This window comes from Dendrobates tinctorius, unplaced genomic scaffold, assembly GCF_039654945.1.
Source record: "Dendrobates tinctorius isolate UK_male_01 unplaced genomic scaffold, ASM3965494v1 ptg000064l, whole genome shotgun sequence".
NCBI classification, from domain to species: domain Eukaryota; kingdom Metazoa; phylum Chordata; class Amphibia; order Anura; family Dendrobatidae; genus Dendrobates; species Dendrobates tinctorius.
The window spans coordinates 29,289,154-29,314,190 of record NW_027361732.1 but is presented as its reverse complement, the minus strand read 5'-3'; the positions used below and the strand labels follow the sequence as shown (position 1 = coordinate 29,314,190).

Genomic DNA, 25,037 nt, shown 5'->3' with positions numbered 1-25,037 from the left:
GGCCCAGTTTTGGTCGAGGGATGGTTTTTTTTAAGTAGTGGATGTATGATGGCATGCTTAAATAAGGAGGGAAAGATACCAGAAGAGAGAGAGAGGTTAAATATTTTAGTTAGGTGAGGGGTGACAGCAGTGGAAAGGGACTAGAGGAGATGTGACGGAAATGGGTCACTGGTGCAAGTGGTTTGGCGAGAAGATGCAAGGAGCCTGCTTCTTCTGTGACTGGTTCAAAATCAGAGAGTGAGCTAGATGCAGTGGGGGAGGGAGGACAGTGCATGGTATGAGGTGACTGGGAGATAATTTCCTGTCGAATCTGGTCAATTTTTTCTTTGAAGTAATTGGCCAGATCGTCAGCTTGGAGCTCTGTGGTTGGGGCCTGTACTCTTGGGTTGAGTAGAGAATGAAAAGTGTCAGAGACGTTTCGGGTTACTGGACTGAGGGGTGATGAAGGTGTTGAAATAGGTTTGTTTGGAGAGGTGAAGGGCAGTGTTGTATGTTCTAAGCATAAACTTATAATGGATTTTCTCCACAGACGTTCGGCGCACCTGGAGCACTGCTGCAGGAAACGTGTTTGCAGGGTGTGCCAGGGTTGTCGCCGTCTGTGTTGTGGTGTTCTATTTATAGGGGGTGCAAATTCATCCAGGGAACTTTGAAGTGTTTCATTGTAATGCTTCAATGCAGAAATCAGGACATGAGAGGGAGGAGATAGGGGCCAATGAAGACTGCAAGTTCTTCATATGTTTCTGGGTGTTAATGGCCTGTATGTTTCTATAAGTATGAACAGTGGGGGTGACCTGAGCTGCCTGGAAGTTCTTGATAGAGAATGAAAGATGATTGTGGTCAGAGAGCGGGAGAGGGGAGTTTGCAAAATCATCCACTGCACAAAGCCGAGAGAAGACCAAGTCGAGGGAGTTTCCGTCTTCATGCGTTGGAGAATTAGTAAGCTGCGAAAGGGCAAGCGAGGAGGTTAGAGATAAAAGGTGAGTAGCAGATGGGGAGAGTGGAAGAGCAATGGGGATGTTGAAATCTCCCATGATGAGGGTAGGGATGTCACAGGAGAGAAAATGTGGAAGCCAAGTGGCAAAATGATCCAGGAACTGATGGGAGGGGCCGGGAGGACGATACACCACCGCCACTCGCATGGAAAAGGGGGTGTAGAGTCTGACGGCATGGACCTCAAAAGAAGGGAAGACTAGTGAGGGTAGTTGAGAGATAACCTGAAAGGTACATTTTGGTGATAGGAGCAGACCAACGCCTCCACCTGCTCTATTGTCTGATCTTGGGGTATGAGAGAAGTGTAGTCCCCCGTATGAAAGAGCAGCAGTGGTAGTGTCTGACTGCTGGATCCAGGTTTCGTTAAGAGAATTAGAAAGGAAAAAGTCATGAGTGAAGGAGAGTTTATTACACACTGAGCCAGAATTCCAAAAGGCACAATTAAGAGAGACAGATGGCATGCAGGGAATATTAATAAGATTAGAGGGGTTTCTGAGTGTAGCAGTTGGGGGGTTTGATTTTCTATAACATGGGGGAGCAGGGTTGTGAGCAATGTCTCCTGCGACTAGGAGAAGGAGGATAGAAAGAGTGAGCAGATGGTTAAGTGATTTGTGAGAGCGTCTCTTATGTTGAATGGTGGGACTGACTGGATCTGTGCAATTTAACAATGTGAAAAGAGCGTGAGTGCTATACATAGGAGAGGAAAGGAGCGAGGGGCCGATATGGATGGAGTGTAGAGAATTAATGCCAGGGCTTTGGATGTGTGTGAATGCAGCGGCCAGGATATAAATTACACAAATGCATATGGTATATTTTTGTTGTACTCCAAATGTACAGGGAGTAGATGTATATAATTGTCTTACCTGTCTCCTGCCCTGTCTAACTGCCATGTTATAACTAGTTAAAGTTAAAGGCCCGCTTACACAGGACTATAATAAGGGAAGGAGTGTTGGGCGTGATTATTTTCAACCTGGCTTAAAAATCACCGTTCTCAGCAGAGAATCACCCTATGTAAATGATCGCATTAGCAATCGTTGTGTGTATAGATTTCGTGTTGACTGATAAGACATTAAACTACCGATGATCAACTACCGATGATCATCTTCCTTGTAACCGATCAGTGGTCATTTAACAAGTGGTCGGCTTATGTAAATACTGTTTTTATTTTGAAAATCTATGTTAGAATGGTTGTATAATTCTTCTGAAATTGCCTTTCTCTGCCCACCTAACTTGCTTGTAAGCTCCAAACTCGTCATTGCTGCTGCTGAGATCTCACACTGCTCAGTACAAGCTGCTGCTTTTGGACAGAGATTAAATACACTTTTTTCTTTAGCTGTACTCATAAAATGCTCTGCTTAACAGGGTGGATAAAAATCAATGTTTTTTTAAAAAAAATCAAAAAAATCGGATTTTTTTTATTTAAATCGGATTTTTTTTATTTAAATCGGATTTTTTTCAATAAACTGCTTTTTGAGGAAAATATTTTACCATCCAAAGGTTCTTCCATCATGAGATAAAGCTGAGTTGTTTAACTCAGTAGAATAAAGGCTGTATATGTGTAACATTCACAATGCCATGCTCTTCCAGAGGTTTCTGTAGGAATAGTGGGCAGTTTCTCTCCTATATTATCACAGACGCTCGCTTTACTTACGCAGTTCTCAAAACTGAATTTGACTCCGCAGAGGTCCCAGCCTCTTCTTCACGGCAAAAATGTTACAACATGAACAGAGTTGAGAAAAAAGACCTTAATCCTATTGTTCTACAAACCTATGAATACAGAATCAACCCCTTCAGTGCCAAGTCCAAGAAGTTAGACAATATGTTTCTGATTGTTTGGAGTGGAATAGATCTGCACAACACAAGAAGAATGTGAATCTAAGTGTGAGGAGGAGGAAGGGCAAGCAGACAAGAAAATGAAAGTGAAACTTTGAGCACAATACTGCAGCATAGCCACAGACAGACAAGTCTGGATCTGTTTGTGTGTACGATCTGAGGTTTATTACATTCTTTCCTTATAATGGCAGCAGGCCGTAAAAGAGACCCAGTTTGGGAATATTTTAATGAAGCTCCTTCGCCTATCGGTAAGGCAGGCATGCGTGCAAAATGCAAACGATGCAACAAAGAGATGCAAGGCCTGGTGGCGCGAATGAGGCAACATCATGAGAAGTGCAGTGATGAAGATGGCCAAACAAAACACTTCTGAACAGGCAGGATCTTCAGGTTGGTAAACATTTTTATTGAATCCTATTTCTAAAGACTGAACTGTCATGTGTGAGAAAAATTATATTTCTTATTATTACTGCATGTTACTGTCATTTGGTACAGTTATGAAGAAAAACAGATATTCCTTTTGGGGCAGGGGCAGTGATGTGTTGTGTACAATAAGCAGAAATTGTATAAACAATAAAATAACAGCATTGACTTTTTTTGTTTAGGGGAATTCATGGATTCTGGAAACTATCCACCTCCAAGATCACCATCATCCTGTTCTACAGTTTCAGAGTTATCCATCCAGGATAGTGCTTCATTAGCAGCAGCAGCATCATCATCAGACACCCACAGCCACATATCACCATCACCCAAAAGGAAGAAAAAACCTTTACCTCCTGGAACCACCATAGATAGGTTTGTGATAAGAACTAGCAGATTAGAAAAAGAGTTGATTGATGAAAAAATTGCCCAGTTTATTTATGCAACGAACTCTTCTTTCCGTCTGACTGAGAACCCACATTTCATTAATATGGTTCAGTCACTGAGACCAGGATACAGTCCACCCAGCAGAGCTGATGTTGCAGGGAAACTGCTGGATCAAGTGTATGACAGAGAAATGGAGCAATGTGCAACAGCTCTGGAGGGTAAAATTGTTAACCTAAGTATTGATGGGTGGAGTAATGTCCACAATGATCCTATTGTATGTGATTGTATAACAACAGAAGAAGGTAAAGTCTTCCTTGCACAAACAACTGATACGTCAGGAAATGCACACACAGCAGAATACTTACAAGAAGTGGCAGTAAAAGCTATAACGACATGTGAACAAAAATTCAAATGTCTAGTATGCAGTTTGGTCACTGACAATGCTGCAAACGTATCCAAGATGAGAAGAGATTTAGAAGAGCAGGGAGGGGAATACAAAGCTGCTAATAACATATGGTTGCAGTGCTCATTTGCTGCACCTCTTAGCCAAAGACTTAAGTGTTCCAGAAATAAAGGCTAATGTTGTTGAAATTGCTAAATACTTCCGTAATAATCATTTTGCTGCAGCAGCTCTGAAAAGGATGGGTGGAACCAAGCTAACGCTCCCACAAGATGTTAGATGGAACTCTGTGGTGGACTGTTTTGAGCAGTATATCAAATACTGGCCTATTCTGATGACACTTTGTGAAGAAAATCGAGATATAATAGATGGCACTGTCACGGCCAAAATCCTCAACATTGGGCTTAAGAGAAATGTTGAACATATGCTGAGCTTCCTGAAACCCATCTCTCAAGCTTTAAACAAAATACAGAAAAATAGCTGTTTTATTGCGGATGCTGTTGAAATTTGGAAGGAACTGAGTGAACACTTAAAAACAGAACTACACATGGACAGAATTAAATTACAAGCAGTAAACAAACAAATGGGACAAGCACTGACTCCAGCTCATTTTTTGGCAAATATTGTCAATATCCAATATCAGGGTCAAAACCTAAGTGCTGTGGAAGAGGAGTTAGCTATGACATGGGTATCCAGCAATCATCCATCTTTAATGCCAACTATAATAAACTTCAGAGCTAAGGGGGAACCATTCAAGAAATATATGTTTGCTGAAGATATTTTAAGGAAGGTCACACCAGTAAACTGGTGGAAGTCACTTAAGCGCTTGGATTTAGAGACTGTTCAAGTAATGATTTCACTTTTAACAGCAGTAGCTTCTTCTGCAGGCGTTGAAAGAATATTCTCTTCCTTTGGACTCATTCATTCTAAATTGAGAAATCGGTTGGGACCCAATAAAGCAGGAAAGCTTGTTTTTCTTTTCCAGATTATGAATAGGAACAAAGAAGAAGATGATGATGAAGATGACGACAAGTGAGCTACAGAGGACAGCAGGGACAGTAGTATTTAAGTTTTTCATGTGTCGGCTGGGCTGACAGTCTAAGTTTCTTAAAATATATATATATTTTGTTTAGCCAAATTAGTTAACAAACATGGATGTTTGTTTAAGCAAATAACATATGCTGTAATGTTGTTATTGTTTCAGTTGAATAAATCTATTTAAATTGTTATTAAGGTCAGGATTATTTTTCTCCTTCCTAAGTACAACAGAACAGTGGTGTCCAAATATGAATGATTAACCCATTAAACTGGGGAGAAAAAAGCAATATAAAAAGTGATTCTAAAAATCTTCATCTACTTGCATGTTAAAGTAGCAAGAACTAGTTTAGGTAGAAACTTTGATTTAAATCACTGATTTAAATCAAGCCTTACTGACTAGTGATTTAAATCGTGATTTAAATCAGTTAGATTTAAATCAAATCCACCCTGCTGCTTAATATCAGAATTCTAAAGCCATTCTGAGATGGATTTTCAAAGTAAATATATCAGTCTCACCCTGTCCAAGAGATCTATATAATAACGTATATAGGTTGTTGTATGAAATCTGGTGACAAATCTGCTTTTACCCCACCCCCCAAAAAAACAACATGCATTTAATACTCCTCCAGAGTATGGCCTCAACCCAATGTGAGAGAAAAGGACCTGCTGTGATATAATTGTTACAACAGAATATGTTTTCATTTTCAGCTATCTTTCTGGGTTCTTATCGTTTGCCTTATGAAGACATTAAAAAAATTATATTGGAAATTGATGAAACACAGCTGACGGATTCCATGGTCCAGGTAGCAAAATATTATTTAATAGGATTTATTTGCTAAAGCTGTTAAAATTCATGAAACCTGAAAAACCTTTTGCAGTATCCAGAATTTTAAGTGGGTCCTAGACAGATAGGCACCGTTTATAGGCAGGTCTAACACTTTCCCACACCCTCCCTGCATTCAATAGCACTTAATATCTGGACGTATACAGATACTGCCTGGTGACTGGCTCATACATTTAGGTACATATATAGATACTGACTGGCTCTTGTACATATGGTACTTATACAGATGTTTGCTGATGACCAGGCCATGTATGTACGGTACATATACGGGTTCTGGCAGGTGACTGGCTACTGTATATATAGTACAGGCCGCTGACTGGCTACTGTATATATGTTACATGAGCAGATACTGGCCGGTGTCCGGCTCCTGTAAGTGCGTAACATGTACAGATACTGGCCGGTGACCAGCTCATGAATGGCACGGTACATGGACGGATACTCTCCGGTGACCTGTTCCTGCAAGTGCGATACATGTACAGAACATGGGCGGATGCTGGCCGGTGTCCAACTACTGTATGAATGGTACATTATTGGGCGGCTACTGTCTGGTGACCGACTCCTGTATGTATGGTACATGGGGCGGTTACTGTCTGGTGACCGGCTCCTGTATGTATGGTACATGGGCCGGTTACTGTCTGGTGATAGTCTCCTGTATGTATTGTACATGGGCTGATGCTGCCTGGTGACCGGCTCCTGTAAGTGCGTTACACGTAAAGATACAGACCGGTGACCAGTGACTGGCTCCTGTATGTATGGTACATGGGGCGATTACTGTCTGGTGACCGGCTCGTGTATGTATGGTACATGGGCTGATGCTGGCTGGTGACCGGCTCCTGTAAGTGCGTTACATGTAAAGATACAGACCGGTGACCAGTGACTGGCTCCTGTATGTATGGTACATGGGGCGATTACTGTCTGGTGACCGGCTCCTGTATGTATGGTACATGGACTGATGGTGGCTGGTGACCTGCTCCGGTAAGTGCGTAGCATGTACAGATACTGGCGGGTGTATGGCTCCTATATGTAAAGTACATGGGGCGAATGCTGGCCGGTGTCCGGCTCCTTTATGTAAGGTACATGGGTGGATGCTGCCCGGTGACTGGCTTCTGTATAAAAGTTACGTGGGAGGATACTGGCTGGTAACCAGTTCCTGTAAGTGCGTTACATACATATACTGGGTGGTGACAGACTCCTGTATGTACGGTGCAGGGGCGGATGCTGGTTGATGACAGACTCCTGTATGTATGGTACAGGGGCGGATGCTGGCTGGTGACAGATTCCTGTATGTACGGTACAGGGGCGGATGCTGGCTGGTGACAGACTCCTGTATGTACGGTACAAGGGCGGATGCTGGCTGGTGACTCCTGTCTGTACGGTGCTGGGGTGGATGCTGGCCGGTGACAGACTCCTGTCTGTACGGTGCTGGTTTGGATGCTGGCTGGTGACAGACTCCTGTATGTACGGTGCAGGGGCGGATAGTAATAAATTTTATTTCTATAGCGCCGACATATTCCGCAGCACTTGACATTTCAGAGGGGACTTGTACAGACTATAGACATTACAGCATAACAATAATCACATAGATCATAACAGATACCAAGAGGAATGAGGGCCCTGCTCGCAAGCTTATAATCTATAGGGAAAAAAGGTAGACACGAAAGGTGGGAGGTAACATTTGCCCTGATTGTGTCTGTTCTGTTACACACTTAACATTATGGCTGGTCCAAACAGAGGGCTAATAGATGCATAAAGCATGTGGGAACATGATACGGAGAACCTGGTTATGGTAAAACTTTTGACTGTGCCACACAGGGATAGTTAGGTCAATGTGTTGAGGCGGTAAGCCAGTCTGAGTAAGTGCGTTTTCAGGGCACGCTTAAAATTGTAGGGACTGGGGACTACTCGTATTGACCTGGGAAGTGCATTGCAAAGAATTGGCGCAGCACGTGTATAGTCTTGTAGATGGGAGTGGGAGGTTCTGATTATCGAAGATGTCAACCTCAGGTCATCAGCAGAACGGAGGGCACGGGTAGGGTGGTAGACTGAAATGAGGGAGGAGATGTAGGGTGGTGCTGAGCCATGGATTGCTTTGTGTGTGAGGGTAATAAGTTTGTATTGGATTCTGGAGTGGATGGGTAGCCAGTGTAAGGACTGGCACAAGGTAGAGGCATCGATGTAACGATTGGCGAGGAATATGATCCTGGCTGCAGCATTCAAGACAGATTGGAGGGGGGAAAGTTTGGTAAGAGGGAGACCGATTAAAAGAGAGTTACAATAGTCCAGACGAGAATGAATAAGAGAAACAGTAAGAGTTTTTGTGGAGTCAAAGGTAAGAAAAGGTCGAATTCTAGAAATGTTTTTGAGATGCAGATAACAAGAGCGAGCCAGTGATCGGATGTGGGGGGTGAATGAAAGCTCGGAGTCAAGTATGGCCCTAGACAGCGGGCATGTTGCTGGGGAGTAATAGTGGAACCACACACAGAAATGGCAATGTCTGGTATAGGTACATTAATAGAGGGAGGAAACACGAGGAGTTCAGTCTTTCACAGGTTCAGTTTCAGATATAGTGAGGACATGATATTAGACACAGCGTTTAGACAATTGCTGGTGTTTTCTAAAAAGGCAGGCATGATGTCAGGAGAGGAAGCGTATAATTGGGTGTCATCAGCATAGAGATGGTACTGGAAACCAAATCTACTGTTTGTTTGACCAATAGGGGCAGTATACAAAGAGAAGAGGAGGGGGCCTAGAACCGATCCTTGAGGAACCCCAACAGTAAGGGGAAGATGAGAGGAGGAGCAGCCAGCAAAAGATACAGTAAAGGAGCGGTCAGAGAGATAGGAGGAAAACTGGGAGAGAACGGTGTCCTTGATGCCGGTGGAGCAGAGCATAGTGGAGAGAGGAGCTGATGATCCACCGTGTCCAAGGCTGCTGAGATCCCAGAGAATTAGCATGGAATTGTGACCGTTAGATTTAGCTGTTAGTAGATCATTAGAGACTTTAGTGAGAGCAGTTTCAGTAGAGTGTAGAGAGCAGAAACCGGATTGGAGAGGGTCAAGAAGAGATTTATCAGAGAGATAGCGGATCAGACGGGAGTGGACCAGACGGGAGTGGACCAGGCGTTCCAGGAGTTTAGAGATGAAGGGAAGATTAGAGACCGGTCTGTAGTTAGCGGCACAGTTTTGGTCGAGGGATGGTTTTTTAAGTAGTGGATGTATGATTGCATGCTTAAATAAGGAGGGAAAGATACCAGAAGAGAGAGAGAGGTTAAATATTTTAGTTAGGTGAGTGGTGACAGCAGGGGAAAGGGACTGGAGCAGATGTGATGGAAATGGGTCACTGGTGCAAGTGGTTGGGCGAGAAGATGCAAGGAGCCTGCTTACTACTTCTGTGACTGGTTCAAAATCAGAGAGTGAGCTAGATGCAGTGGGGGAGGGGGGACAGTGCATGGTATGAGGTGATTGGGAGATAATTTCCTGTCGGATATGGTCAATTTTTTCTTTGAAGTAATTGGCCAGATCGTCAGCTCGAAGCTCTGTGGTTGGGGCCTGCACTCTTGGGTTGAGCAGGGAATGAAAAGTGTCAGAGACATTTAGGGTTATTGGACAGTGAGGTGATGAGGGTGTTGAAATAGGTTTGTTTGGAGATGTGAAGGGCAGTGTTGTATGTTCTAAGCATAAACTTATAATGGATGAAATTTTCGTGTAGATTGGATTTTCTCCATAGACGCTCGGCACACCTGGAGCACAGCTGCAGGAAAGGTGTTTGCAGGGTGTGCCAGGGTTGTTGCTGTCTTTGTCGTGTTGTTCTATGTATAGGAGGTGCAAATTCATCCAGGGCAGTTTGAAGTGTTTCATTGTAATGCTTCAGTACAGAATCAGGACATGAGTGGGAGGAGATAGGGGCCAATGAAGACTTCAAATTCTTCATATGTTTCTGGGTGTTAATGGCCTGTATTTTTCTATAAGTATGGACCATGGGGGTGACCTGAGCGGCCTGGCAGTTCTTGATAGAGAATGAAAGAATGTTGTGATCAGAGAGCGGTAGAGGGGAGTTTGCGAAATCATCCACTGCACAAAGTCGGTAGAAGACCAAAGTCGAGGGAGTTTCCATCTTCATGCGTTGGAGAATTAGCAGCGAAAGGCCAAACGAGGAGGTTAGAGATAAAAGGTAGGTAGCAGATGGGGAGAGAGGAAGAGCAATGGGGATGTTGAAATCGCCCATGATGAGGGTAGGGATGTCACAGGAGAGAAAATGTGGAAGCCAAGTGGCAAAATGATCCAGGAACTGATGGGAGGGGCCGGGAGGACGATACACCACTGCCACTCGCATGGAGAAGGGGACGTAGAGTCTGACAGCATGGACCTCAAAAGAAGGGAAGACTAGTGAGGATACTTGGGATAACCTGAAAGGTACATTTTGGTGATAGGAGCAGACCAACGCCTCCACCTGCTCTTTTCTCTGATCTTGGGGTATGAGAGAAGTGTAATCCACCATATGAAAAAGAGCAGCAGCAGCGGTAGTGTCTGACTGCTGGATCCAGGTTTCAGTAAGAGCCAGGAGGTTAAGAGAATTTGAAAGGAAGAAGTCATGGATGAAGGAGAGTTTATTACACACTGAGCCAGAATTCCAAATGGCACAATTAAGAGAGACAGATGGCATGCAGGGAATATTAATAAGATTAGAGGGGTTTCTGAGTGTAGTAGTTGGGGGGTTTGATTTTCTATAACATGCGGGAGCAAGGTTGGGACCAATGTCTCCTGCGACTAGGAGAAGGAGGATAGAAAGAGTGAGCAGATGGTTAAGTGATTTGTGGGAGCCTCTCTTATGTTGGATGGTGGGACTGAATGGATCGGTGCAATTTAACAATGTGAAAAGAACGTGAGTGCTATACATAGGAGAGGAAAGGAGTGAGGGGCCGATATGGATGGAGTGTAGAGAGTTAATACCATGGCGGTCGATGTGTGTGAATGCAGCGGCCAGGAAATAAATTATACAAATGCATATGGTAAATATGTGTTGTAATCCAAATGTACAGGGAGTAGATGTTTATAAAGGTCTTACCTGTCTCCTGCCCTGTCTGACTGCCATGTTATAACTGCCTCGTACTTTGATAAACTTTGCTTCGATTAACTGTGCATAAATGCCCCGTGCATAAATGCCTTCCCCAAGCTAGGTCTGACTATATAGGAATCTAAGGCTTAGATTTTTTTTCTCTCTCTCTCTCTCTCTCTCTCTCTCTCTCCTCGTTAATCAATCAAACTAAACTAAGACAGCAGGGCACAATAGAGGTAATTATCAGACAAACCGATGTCCAGGCCTACATGCATCATAAACCACTTTGAAAAGTTTCTTAACCTCAAAACAAAAGGGGACAAGCAGAGTAAGTTGAAATAAATATATACCAGATACAAGCTTCCAGATTTGAAAAGACATATATAGCATTCAGGATTAAATGTTGGTTGACATTGAATGGAGTGCTGGCTGATGACGGACTCCTGTATGTATGGCACAGGGGTGGATGCTGGCCGGTGACAGACTTCCTGTATGTACGGTAGATGTATACCATATCACGTGATGAGAATAAGGTATCGTGCAAATGTTCTAGTCTATAAGACACATATATAACACACCTAAACAATCTCTTGTTCTCTTGATTTCTACCAATCCCCATGCGACAATGAAGACTGCTGAATTACCAATTTAAAATCTTCATATTATCCTAAACCCTCCTCAGTCACAGAGCATAGGTGCTGTGCTCCACTAGTATAATATGGGGTGCCATCAAGTGTATGTGCACTTACTTTTTTCCTGGGCCTGAATGACCTATTGTAATAGTGTTGTTAGGGTCTTATACATTTTTAGGGGTCTTCCCAAGGTAGGAAGTGCTCCTCTATCAGTAGGATAGGGAATAACTTTCCAAACATTGGGACCCTCTTTTGCTCTCTAGAACTGTGGCTCTGAAAAGCCCCTTGTGGTCAGTCTTGAGTGGGCATGATCAGCTAGTGCTCTATTTTCCACTGCGCTCTTAAGAGTCCCATTTCTCAGAATTGATGGGGATCCCAGCGGTCAAGCCACTTACGGGTAGGGAATAACTTCCAAACTTGAGGATATCTCTTTAAACTGATAAATATGTTGTTCTCTCTGCAGAATTTAATAAAACATATGCCGGAACAAACTCAGTTAACAGCCTTGGCCAAACTGAAGGGTGAATATTGCAGCCTGTCGGAGCCGGAGCAGTTTGGTGTTGTGGTGAGTCTTTCTTTGTGTCTTCAATCTGTTTCATCCAATTTTCCATTTAAAATGAATTGTTGGATGACAAAATTGCATTTGTGACTCTATCAAGCTGTATAGGTTTCGCCGAGGATGAAGGAGATGTAAATCTGCTCCACAGCCAGACAGCCTTTATAGCTATGAGATAAAAGGTGTTGAGATATACTGTATTATCTGTGCTAATTCCCATAAATGCTTTCCAGTTAAAAGGTCACACTGGGAAGAATTTATGTACAGTTGTATTTCTGAAATTATGTCATTATGACTGGGAAAATGTACAAAAGTATGTTTCAATAAATGAGTCCTGAAGAAAACCACTATGAAGTTCTTTATATAGCCGGTATATGAAGCTTTGTCCTCTGCGAATCTGCAAGAAGCCTACATGGTATTGTAGATGTGTCCCTGACATAGGAATTCACATGACAAAGGTTTCTTTGTTGTGTGCGGCAGTTTCTATAGTGATTGTGTTCTCAAGGAACCTGTGCCCAACTTGCAGCCCGTGGATCACCAATGATACTCGTCCATATGCTCCTCTTCGTGTGCCTCTACTTTTCATTTGGACGTTGACATATCTTGCATAGATTTTGCCTTATATGGCCAATATTTTTCAGATTTTGGAAGCCTGTGCCGTTTACACCAGTGTTTCCGAACTCCTGTCCTTGCAGCCCTCAACAGATCATGTTTTTGTGATTTTCTCAGAAATCGCTCATGTGAGAGATCCTGTGCCAATTTCTGATCCATTGATAATTAGAAGGAAATCCTGAAAACATGATCTTGGATAGGGGGAGAATCTTGGAAACATTGTGTTATTATATCAGGTGGCTTATATTAGGAAGCTGGTGTTCCATGCAATAAAAGGTTAGGACAGACCTTAGCTAGGAGTTGGCCTCCCACCCATTCGTTCAGCAGCAGCTTTCTAGCAACTTAATAGTCTCCGTCTGTGTGTCAGCCTCCAGGAAGCGTGTATGACCAAACAGGATGCACAATAGAGCACACGGTTACTCCGTCTGCAACGTTAGTCTATGGCCCCATCAGCGTATATGCCCAAATTCCTTTTTGCGGGTGATTCAGACTTAATCCCTGACTGGACCACTGAACGTGAGGAATAACGCAGTGTGAAAGGGACCTTACATTATGTTACAAACTTTGGGCCCGATTCAACATTAATGGGGTTGATTAAGTCGTTTCTCAGTTTGCGCCAAATATGACATATGCCAGTTCATGAATTTTGTGCAAAATCTCAAGTACATGGTATTTTAGGGTTTTTTTTTATACCTTTTTGCGCATGATGTGCCAAAATGTCATAAAATTTGTGCCAAAAAAAATGCAGGTATACAAGAAAATATCACTCCACGGGGCAAGTACATTGCATCAAAAATTTGTGACTTTTTAATTAGTTGAAAATAGTGAATACATTTTATTTGTGTATATAGCGCCATTAATTCCACAGCGTTTTACAGACATTTTCATCACTGTCCTCATTGGGGCTCACAATCTACATTCCCTATCAGTATGTCTTTGGCGTGTTGGATGAAACCCACGCAAATTCGGGGAGAACAGAGAAACTCCTTTCAGATGTTGTCCTTAGTGGGATTTGACCCCAGAACTGTAAGTGCTGGCCACTGAGCCACCGTGCTGCCCTTCCAAAAACAGCTGTAAACCAAAAAACGCTCCCACAGTAGTGGACATTAAAAAAAAAACTAGGCGGGCGAACACTTCTAAAATAGAATTAAAAAAGCTGCAAATTAAAAGGATAATTTGATGAAAATCAAAAACAGTGTTAAAGCAGCAAAAACGAGACAAAAGAAGGCGTAAATTTTGAAACGTGCCCTATGTATGTAGGATGGTGGCTATGCTAATCATGTCGGATTTTTAGTGCTTATTCATTATTAGCAGTTTTGCTATTCATAAGAATGCAAAGTAATGAACTGTTGCGTGCCCCTGCCGCCATTCATTTACCTGTTCCCTGTGATATATCAATATGGCTGGAAATGTGTCATTAAGATGTCGTGTTAGGGAAAAGGAGGAAGATGATGACAAGGTGTGGGGATTTTTCTGTTGTGCTCTCCCTCGATGGCACAATAAATACTCTGATACAAGGTCGGCTTCTTTATCCAACCAGGTTTTGATTTCATCTTTTTTTCTTTGTCAGAGATTCTGTTTCAACGCTTTTAATTCTGTGTCTGATAAATTGTGGTGATGGAGAATAGACATTGTAGATATGAAGTGAGAAGAGATCTGCACAATGTTGTCCTTCATAATTACATCACACAGTAAAGGATTTCTCTTTTGCCGGTCCCCCCTAGAATGGTTTAAAGCCGCAAATTATTATATAGCTATTTCATAAAATATATTCCTTTCTTTAATCAGATGAGCAGCGTGAAGAAGCTCATTCCACGTCTCAACGCAATTCTATTTCGCCTTCAATTTGAAGAGCAAGTAAACAACATCAAACCCGATATTATGGCTGTCAGCGAAGCGTGCGAGGAGATAAAGAAAAGCCGGAGCTTCGCGAAACTGCTGGAGATAGTGCTGCTCATCGGAAACTACATGAATGCCGGGTCCAGAAATGCACAAACATTCGGATTCAACCTCAGCTCTCTTTGTAAAGTGAGTGTTACTTTTACTAATGACATCTCTTTTTACGTGCCGTGTGTTTCCTGATGACATCGTTTGTCATTCTGCAGCCGCAGCACCATCACGTTTATTATTGGAGATGGAGGAAAAATATTTTCTACCTATGTTCTTCAAAACATTTGTTTTCTATTTCTGTGGTTTGATCATAAGTAACCCTAATGGATGTACTATAGAGTAAAGTGCAGAACTCCAGCATGTCCAGTACAACCAGGGATGCAGGATGTGCGCACCGGCGTTCTGTCCTTTTATTGATCCTCTGCACTTCTCACTTTCTATGCACCTGGTAGAAAAACGATAAAGTTCATAACCTCTAGAACTTTTCTTACTTTAATGTAACAGAACTTGGGTAATATTTTTCCTCCTCCGTTTTGTTGTGTGCATGTGCTGTGTGCTTCCTGATGACTTATGGTGGGTCGCAGTTATAGAACCTACCTAACCTTGCCTCTCTACTGTGAATCTGTTATTCATTACAAGTAATTATTTGTTACCAATCTTTACATGTTAATGTATATATAGCAATGTCGTCTTAAATATCCATGAACTTTGGTGGACACCATTCTATAAGGTATTAATTCCAATGGTGGATCCGCACTCAATAAATCAGGGTGCTGCTTGTGACGCTGCATATTTTTGCTGCATGAAAAATACAGCGTCCTCCATTTTTAGCAAAGTAGATGAGATCTATAAAAGACTCCTGCCCACTGTGCATCTTTTAAACACTGCGTAAACTGGCCGTTCGCAGTATGTCAATTTTTTTCTGTGGGTATACTGAGTTTTCTGTAGGGATTTTCCCCATAGACTTGCATGAGATGTGGAAAAAGTGCAAGTAAAAAACGCACATGCATTTCTAGTGCGTTTCTATAGCGGAAACGCATGAAAATGGCATGTAATCCGAACCTGAGTTCTGTATATCAGTAAAGTTTTGTCAAAGCCAAATACCAGTAGGTATCAAAAACCAAGGAGATTTAGTTACAGCATGACACACCAAACAGAGACAACAAACGCAGCGGCAATAATGCAATAAAAGTGCATGTTAAAACAACGCACACACAAATAAAATGAAAAACCACAAGTAAACTAATTAAATAATAGGTGCAGAGATTCTGCTGCGTCAAAAACTCACCAAAGGCTCATCGTGGGAATGTCGACTAAGAATTGTATGGGTTATTTTGACCCGTGACTCGGATAAGAAAAGTACTAGATTATAATGGGTATGTGATCTATGCGTGGAAAACACATATAGAACACTTATGTAAAAAATGCACATCTGAGCAATGCTTTCAACAACTAACTACAAACGGCAAATGGCGTGGAACATGCTAAGTGTCCAATTACAGTGTTCTGCATCGTGACACCTTTATGTAATGTGTATAATTTAATGAGCCCAAGATTAGTGATGGGTGCACTTTTTCGTGTAATGTTAAAAAATGATATACAGGTGCTTCTCACAAAATTAGAATATCATCAAAAAATTAATTTATTTCATTAATGCAAAAAGTGGAACTTCTATATTATATAGAGTAATTACAGAGTGATCTATTTCAAGTGTTTATTTCTGTCAATTGATTATGGCTTACAGCCAATGAAAACCCAAAAGTCATTATCTCAGTAAATTAGAATACTTTATAATACCAACTTGAAAAATGATTTTAAAATCCGAAATGTTGGCCTACTGAAATGTATGTTCAGTAAATGCACTCTATACTTGGTCGGGGCTCCTTTGCATAAATTATTGTATAAATGCGGTGGCGTGGAGGCAATCAGCCTGTGGCACTGCTGAGGTGTTAAGGAAGCCCAGGTTGCTTTGATAGCAGCCTTCAGCTCATCTACATTGTTAGGTCTGGTGTCTCTCATCTTCTTCTTAAGGTCAGGCGAGTTTGCTGGCCAATCAGGAACAGTGATACTGTTGTATTTAAACCAGGTATTGGTACTTTTGGCAGTGTGGACAGGTGAAATTTCCATCTCCAAAAAGTTTGTCAGCAGAGGGAAGCATGAAGTGCTCTAAAATTTCCTGGTAGATGGCTTTGTTGACTTTGGTCTTGAGAAAACACAGTGGACCTGCACCAGCAGATGACATGGCTCCCCAAACCATCACTGATTGTGGAAACTTCACACTAGACCTCAAGCAGCTTGGATTGTGTGTCTCTCCACTCTTCCTCCAGACTCTGGGACCTTAATTTCCAAATTAAATTCAAAATTTAATTTAATCTGAAAACAACACCTACTGAGCATCAGTTCAGTTCCTTTTACCCTTGGCCCAGGTAAGACGCTTCTGGCATTGTCTATTGGTCATGAGTGGCTTGACACAAGGAATGCGACACTTGTAGCACATGTCCTGGGTACGTCTGTGTGTGGTGGCTCTTGAAGCAATGACTCAAGCAGCAGTCCACTCAATGTTAATCTCTCCCAAATTTTTGAATGGTCTTTTCTTAACAATCCTTTCAAGGCTGCGGTTATCCCGATTGCTTGAGCACCTTTTTCTACCACACTTTTTCCTTCCACTCAACTTTCCATTAATATGCTTGGATACAGCACTCTGTGAACAGCCAGCATCTTTAACAATGATGTTTTGTGGTTTACCCTCCTTGTGGAGTGTGTCAATGACTGCCTTCTGGACATCTGTCAAGTCAGCAGTCTTCCCCATGATTGTGGAGCCTACTGATCCAGACTAAGGGACCTTTCTAAAAGCATAGGGAACCTTTGCAGGTGTTTTTCATTAATTCTAATTTACTGAGATAATGACTTTTTGGTTATCATTATCTATAAGCCATAAAAATAAACACTTGAAATAGATCACTCTGTTTGTAATGAGTTCCACTTTTTGTCTTGAAGAACTGAAATATATTAACTTTTTGATGATATTCTAATTTTTTGAGAATCACTTGTATTTGTATATCATTTGTATCTTAGAAACTAACTAAAGATGTTAGTGTTTCTCCTGTGCTGTAACTAACAAAAAGCCAGTTTGGGGGTAGTACTTGACTCTTAGTTGGCTCACTATTTGACACTATCGGAATATCAATGGTGATTTTCTCTTCTGATGGGCAGATATTACAGCAGCAGCTTGTGTAGACACACGTCCTGGACATTGCTCCAGCCTGTCGGGTCCAATAAGTGGCCTCTAAAGTCATCAGTTATCCTGTATTTGCAACTGCGAGAATTTCAGGGAAATCATGGAATGAAATTATTTCTAAGTTTAGTCTGGAAATCAGAGTTGCCACCATTTCAGAATCAGGTTTTATTGAATTTAAACCTACATTATGCCTCCATGACTTCCCCTGGACATTCAAATAATAACCTGGATGATGTATATATATCATGGTCCTGTACGCAGCGCTGTATACTATACAAAATAATGAGTTTTCTAAACAATATGATTGTGCTGCTCGTCGACGCTTGCTGGGGCAACTTTCATGCAATATTTCAAGAAAAAACATTACCCACACATCAATTTTATTGATGCTACACCAGAGGTGACAGCATTTAAAGGAAAATAAACCTATTCAATTTTGCTGTCTTAAGTGTGCCTTTCAGGCTGCATTTGGAGGTAGATGGGGATATAAAATGTGATTAATGGGCAATTCACTTTGGTCCTATGTTGTGAATCTAACTTTGTTAAACTCATGACTACTTGTGCCTCTAACAATACAGAGAGGTCTTTAATGGTGATGGTCCATTTCTTAATGTCGGTGTGAATATCTTATGCTTTCTCTCACCTATTTTCTCTTTCACATCATCACTTTCTATGAAAGGAAAGCCAAGACGGCCAGTGTCTGATACATGGTATCTGCAATCAAACGGTATAGGACAAACCAACATTTATTCAAATATTACATTTAGCAGGCAGAACATCTTTCAAGTGCAATCTAATGTGACCACCATAATAAGAGTCTCTGATCCTCCCCTTTTGCATCATGTAATACCAGATGGACCCTACATTGCCGAAACACGGACAATAAACAAAAGTAATGAATAAAGCCCTAACAAAATATCCATTTGAAAGTGGCAGTAAGTACTTCACAACCAAGCGTGGAGATCTCTGAATCTCAAGCGTATTGCCAGAAGTCATGGCTTCCTCAGGGATATAAGATCATATCTGGGGTCTTTCTTACACTGTTATCCCTATTTTCCACAAATGCTTTCACCTGCATAGTGCACTAGCCACTGAATAGGGAACATACAGTGAGCACACGCTGCAAAGTAGGTGTCCTACTTATTGATGGACTCCGCAAATATCAATGTAGTAGTTGCTTGTGCCACAAAGACACAAATCCATAGAATTTAGCCAACACAGTGTATTGCTTTGCAGTCAGGTGTTTCATGCTGCCCAAACTGCAGGCAACATGAATTGCAAGCAGGTATATTATTCTATAAAAACGCTCTGGTGTTTCAGAGAAAATATAATTTGAAGAGCCAGCCAGGAACCATTTCTGGAGATGAGACTAGTCTTGTGCTATCCTTGACCGACTCCAACATGAATTGCAAGCAGGTATATTATTCTATAAAAACGCTCTGGTGTTTCAGAGAAAATATAATTTGAAGAGCCAGCCAGGAACCATTTCTGGAGATGAGACTAGTCCTGTGCCATCCTTGACCGACTCCTCACTGTGCCTCTGCAGGTGATTGACAGGTATGTATATATAGAGACGTGTCAGTCATCTCTAGCAGTGCTGGGAACAACTAACTGGGGCAAAGAGCCGGACTAGTCTGGTCTCTGGCTGTGGTCTCCAGCTTGATCTTTAAAGGGAACCTGACAGCTGATGGATGCTGCCCGATTCATGGCAATACAATTTCAGCCATAAATGTTTAACTCTGAAACGCTGCGACGTTCCAGAGGAAAAAACGTTTAATAGCCGCCAGTTACGGGAGAGTAGCCTTTCCTCTCTTGGTCCCCAGCGGCTATTAAACTGCGGCCCTCTCTGGCCACAGCGTATCCAAGTTATACATGTGGCTGAAATCGTACAGCCATGGTGTGATACATACTGCTGTGAAGGTTGATTGGGCCTCGTATCAACCTTCAGGTTCCCTTTAAAATATATTCTCTCTGGTGCACTAACAGCATTTCAGAGAATAAAACACCTGGCTACAAATGTGCAGCGACGCTCCGATTCATGCGGCCAGAAACTTGGGCACCAAGAATTGTGTAATAGGTCTCACATAGCTTAATTTTAAAGTGGTTTTCCCACTTTATTTGCATTTATCAGATGTGTTGAGGAAATGATTTTGTGACACTAATGTAGAAGTATTTCAGGTTCTCCTCCTACACTTGTTAGTACAGCTTTCTTCAAAGACTGCATAAATCTCATATTGTAGAAATGGCTGCTGATTGAGGAACACATGACCAGACCTGTCCATCAGCTTCCTCTATTTCACATTGGAAAGCAACCTTATTTTTTTTTAAATTGAAGGAGGCTGATGGAAAAGTCTGATCTTATGCTCCTCTGCCGGCAGCCATTTTGATATCAGAAGCTTTGCACAACCCCTTCAAGTTTAACCTCATGATGACGTTAATTACAGAGATGGAGGACACATGGAAAAAATCTCTGCTGCAAAAGATCGGCTATATATATAACTACATACACAATGTTATGGGGAATCCGTTACTACCAAACTTCAAATTCAGCTCCTTACCCTTCTGTATAGAGACTTGGCCCCTATAAAAATTATACCAGTAATATACATTTTAGTGCAGTAGCTGAAGAACAATTCACTTGTATTACATATGCACATGGAAGCACTTTGGGTCCCCCTTGTTGTGGTCAATGTCTGTGTGCCATTACACCCTCTGATTTGCATATCTAGCACTGCATTGAGGTTGATTGTCCAGTGTCAGTGCGCAAGCACAGGACCGCGGATTTGAATTTAAGGAGAGCTCACTGTGAGAAAAGCTAACCGATCTGTCTCCTGCCAGTCTGTGTGGCATCAGAGAGGAGCTGAAGATCAGAGAGAGGAGCTGAAGATCAGAGCCTGCAATCACTGACACTGTGAGCGAGCGTCCATATGCAAGCGCAGGAATAGGGATTTGAGTTTAGGGCTTTCAATCAAACTCATGGACAGTATGAGATATGCAAATCTGAGGGAGTAACGGCCCACCAAGACATTGACCACCCTCTTTTGCATACTACTTAAAAGTGAAGTTTCTGCAATGACTACACTAAAATCTATGTCACTGGTATGATTTTTATATCAGCTAAGTCATCTATATACAAATTGAAGTAGCTGAATTTGCAATTTGGGCGTGATACTCCCTGCAATAAGTATCCCCAAAACTGTTCACACTAAACATGACTTTCTACATGGTGTCTCAATCTTTATGTAGAAATTCAAAGATAGAAGAACTCTTTATAAATCCATGTACTATATACAGTAAATGTTTATAAAGCATAATTAATCTAGTGTAAGAAGAGTAATATTACATTGGGTATGGAAAGTATTCAGACCCCTTTAAATTTTTCGCTCAGTTTCATTGCATCCATTTGGTATATTCAAAAATGTTCATTTTTTTTCTCATTAATGTACACTGCACCCCATCTTGACTGGAAAAAAACCGAAATGTAGAAATTTTTGCAAATTTATTAAACAGGAAAAAGTGAATTATCACATGGTCGTAAGTATTCAGACCCTTTGCTCAGACACTCATATTTAGGTCACATGCTGTCCATTTCCTTGTGATCCTCCTTGAGATGGTTCTATTCCTTCATTGGAGTACAGCTGTGTTTAATTAAACTGATAGGATTTGATTTGTAAAGGCACACACCCGTCTATACAAGAGCTCACAGTTCACAGTGCATGTCGTACCAAATGAGAATCATGAGGTCAAAGGAACTGGCCAAGGAGCTCAGAGACAGAATTGTGGCAAGGCACAGATCTGGCCAAGGTTACAAAGAATTTCTGCAGTACCCAAGGTTCCTAAGAGCGTAGTGGCCTCCATAATCCTGAAATGTAAGAAGTTTAGGACCACCAGAAGTCAGAAGTCTTCCTAGACCCGGCCGTCCAGCGAAGCTGAGCAATCGTGGGAGAAGAGCCTTGGTGAGAGAGGTAAAGAAGAACCCCAAGATCACACTGGCTGAGCTCCACAGATGCAGTAGGGAGATAGTTGACTTTGTGAAACTTTCTCCTATCACTGCAGCCCTCCACCAGTCTGGCCTTTATGGCAGAGTGGCCCGACTGAAGCCTTTCTTCAGTCCAAGACATATGAAAGCCTGCATAGAGTTTGCTAAAAAACACATGAAGGACTCCCAGACTATGAGAAATAAGATTCTCTGGTCTGATGAGACGAAGATAGAACTTTTTGGTGTTAATTCTAAACGGTATGTGTGGAGAAAACTAGGCACTGCTCATCACCTGCCAATTACAATCCCAACAGTGAAACATGGTGGTAGGAGCATCATTCTTTGGGGGTATTTTTCTGTTGCAGGGACAAGACGACTGATTTGCAATTGAAGGAAACCTGAATGCGGCCAAGTTCAGAGATATCCTGGATGAAAACCTCTTCCAGAGTGCTCTGGATCTCAGACTTGGCCGAAGGTTTATCTTCCAACAAGACAATGACCCTAAGCACATAGCTCAAATAACAAAGGAGTGGCTTCAGAACAACTCTGTGACCATTCTTGACTGGCCCAGCCAGAGCCCTGGCCTAAACCTAATTGAGCTTCTCTGGAGAGAACTGCAAATGGTTGTCCACCAACGTTCACCATCCAACCCTGACGGAGCTGGAGAGTATCTGCAAAAAAGAATGGCAGAGGATCCCCAAATCCAGGTGTGAAAAACTTGTTGCATCATTCCCAAGAAGACTCATGGCTGTAATAGCTCAAAAGGACGCTTCTACTCAATACTGAGCAAAGGGTCTGAATACTTATTGTATGACCATGTCATATTTCAGTTTTTCTTTTTAAATAAATTTGCAAAAATTTCTACATTTCTGTTTTTTTTTTTTTTCAGTCAAGTTGGGGTGCAGAGTGTACATAAATGAGAAAAAAAAATGAACTTTTTGAATTTACCAAATGGCTGCAATAAAACAAGAGAGAGAAAAATGTTAAGGGATCTGAATATTTTCCGTACCCACTGTACCCCGATCACTAAAAAGTACAGCTGGTTCTATTATAATAGCCACTGCCAAGCTGCACAGATAATGGCGGATCCCAGCCCATCTTCCAGAAGAATGAATCATCACTACTGTTTCACCAAACCATGCAAATAATGCACACACATACCTATTTTGTTACATTGCAGCCTGTGTTTAAATATTTTTGTAGTCAGATTTGTGTAATGCATCAGCACCAAATAGTCTAACTTGGTGAAGTGAGAAAAATATAGGCTTAAATTAAATTTACAGGATCAAATAACTATAAAGTGCCATGTGCATATGTATTCACTCCTTTTGCTATGATACCCCTAAATGTTTTTTGTGCAGGTAATTATCTTCATAAGTCACATGCTTACTGAAAGGAAGTCCACATGTGTGCAATCTAAGTGTCACATGGTCTGTCAGTATATGCACACCTGAAAGGCCTCAGAAGCTGCAACACCATAAAGCAAGAGGCACCACTAACCAAAAAACACCATGAAGACCAAGGAGATCTCCAAACAAGTCAGAGACAAAGTTTTTGATAAGTACAAGTCAGAGTTGGGTTATAAAAAAAAAAAAAATCCCAATCTCTGATTGTGAAGATCTGAGGTTGTGAGTTATAATAATCGCCTAGGCTTGTTAACGATTAAACTTTTTTATATTCCGTACGTGCATGGTTTTACAACAAATCCAGGTAGATTGCCAAAATGCAATGCCCTCAGTACACAATATCCCTTTCCTGTGGCTGATAGTCCCACTGCCCCGTACCAGGCGATACTAGCTGTCTCCCAACGTTTGGTTGGCAGACAGATTTCGTATCTCCCTCCAGTATAGTCTGTAGTCTGTCCAGACTCCTCCAAATGATAGGTGACACCGAAGCCCATGTATCCATCAGCAACAGTTCCAGTTAAGACAGTTCCTGAAATCCAGACGACAAATCCCTCAACAGTAGTACGTGTGTCCAGCCCAGTTGGCAACCTACCTCCAAACTCCATAGTCTATCCATACATGTCCTCCAGGACGTCATCCTCGATCCGCTCACTTCGACGTCGCTCCAACAAGTGCCTGACGAAGGTTAGGTTCAGATTTGCGGATGTCAGAACTGCGGATGGCTGTGTAGTTCCTCCGCTAAGCTCCTCCCATTGCCGCGCCTCCTCGATTCAGCTCCGCCTACGTCTGCATGCGGTCTGCGTACCAATCTTGAACATTGGGTACGCAGGCCATGCGGATGTGTCCGCATGCGTCATTTTGATGCTGCGGTGACCTGCGTCGAACGCAACATGTTGCATTTTGTTGCGGTTGCAGCATGGAGGAACTACGCACCCCTCCACAATTGTCACATCCGCAAATCTGAACCTAGACTAAATCTGTGTCTTTTTTTCTCCCTCCCCCTTAAACATTTTCCTTTAGCTCACAGAATGAAGCATATTTCATAAATCCATCACCTGGGCTTGCATGTGAGACCCCCGTGGTGACTGCTTCCCTGGGTCTACAATCCCTATGCACATAATGGGCCTCGTTTGGGAGTACAATGGATTGAGACCTTGAGATACAGATGAGATTGCTAGAAGGATTGCTTTACGTTTACTTTCGGCAATCCTGCCTGGTCTTAGGTGTACATAAGATCCAGCCTGCACGCCTTCCTCTGCTTGCTGTCACTGAATGGAAACATTGATTCCTGAAGATAGACTGACGAGCAAGCAAATCACTAATAAAACACAGCAAGCAAATATCTAATAAAATAAAACAATATTGATGCAACCAGTGCTTCATGCTGGAAAAGTCTACATCCTGTAGAGCTGTAGACTCCGCTCTACGCGCATTGTTCCAATAGTCTTCAGTCTTTGGTGAGTTCCTCACACTGATTTTCAACCGGAACACCATCAAATCCATTATCAAGTGGAAAGAACATGGTACTGCAACAAACCTGCCAAGAAAAGACCACCCACCAAATCCTCGGCAAGGAGGGCATTAATCAGAGAGGCAGCACTGATACCAAAGGTAACACTGAAGGAGTGTAGATTTCCCAATCAGAGAGTTGTGAATCTGTCCATACAACCACAATATGCCATACACTCCATAGTGGTGGCCGTTATGGAAGAGTGGGCAGAAAATAAAAACTTTAAACACAACAATTGTAAGTTGAGTTT

At 42.0% G+C, this 25,037-nt stretch overlaps 1 protein-coding gene across 1 annotated transcript in view; it reads left to right on the top strand.

Annotated features, from left to right (window-relative positions):
• Positions 1-25,037, top strand: part of DIAPH3 (diaphanous related formin 3) — an 811,800-nt gene that overhangs the window by 414,137 nt on the left and 372,626 nt on the right. The window contains exons 19-21 of the mRNA XM_073580354.1: positions 5,774-5,868; positions 12,060-12,161; positions 14,553-14,792. Coding sequence (XP_073436455.1) covers positions 5,774-5,868; positions 12,060-12,161; positions 14,553-14,792 — 437 coding nt within the window. The remainder of the gene's footprint in view (positions 1-5,773; positions 5,869-12,059; positions 12,162-14,552; positions 14,793-25,037) is intronic.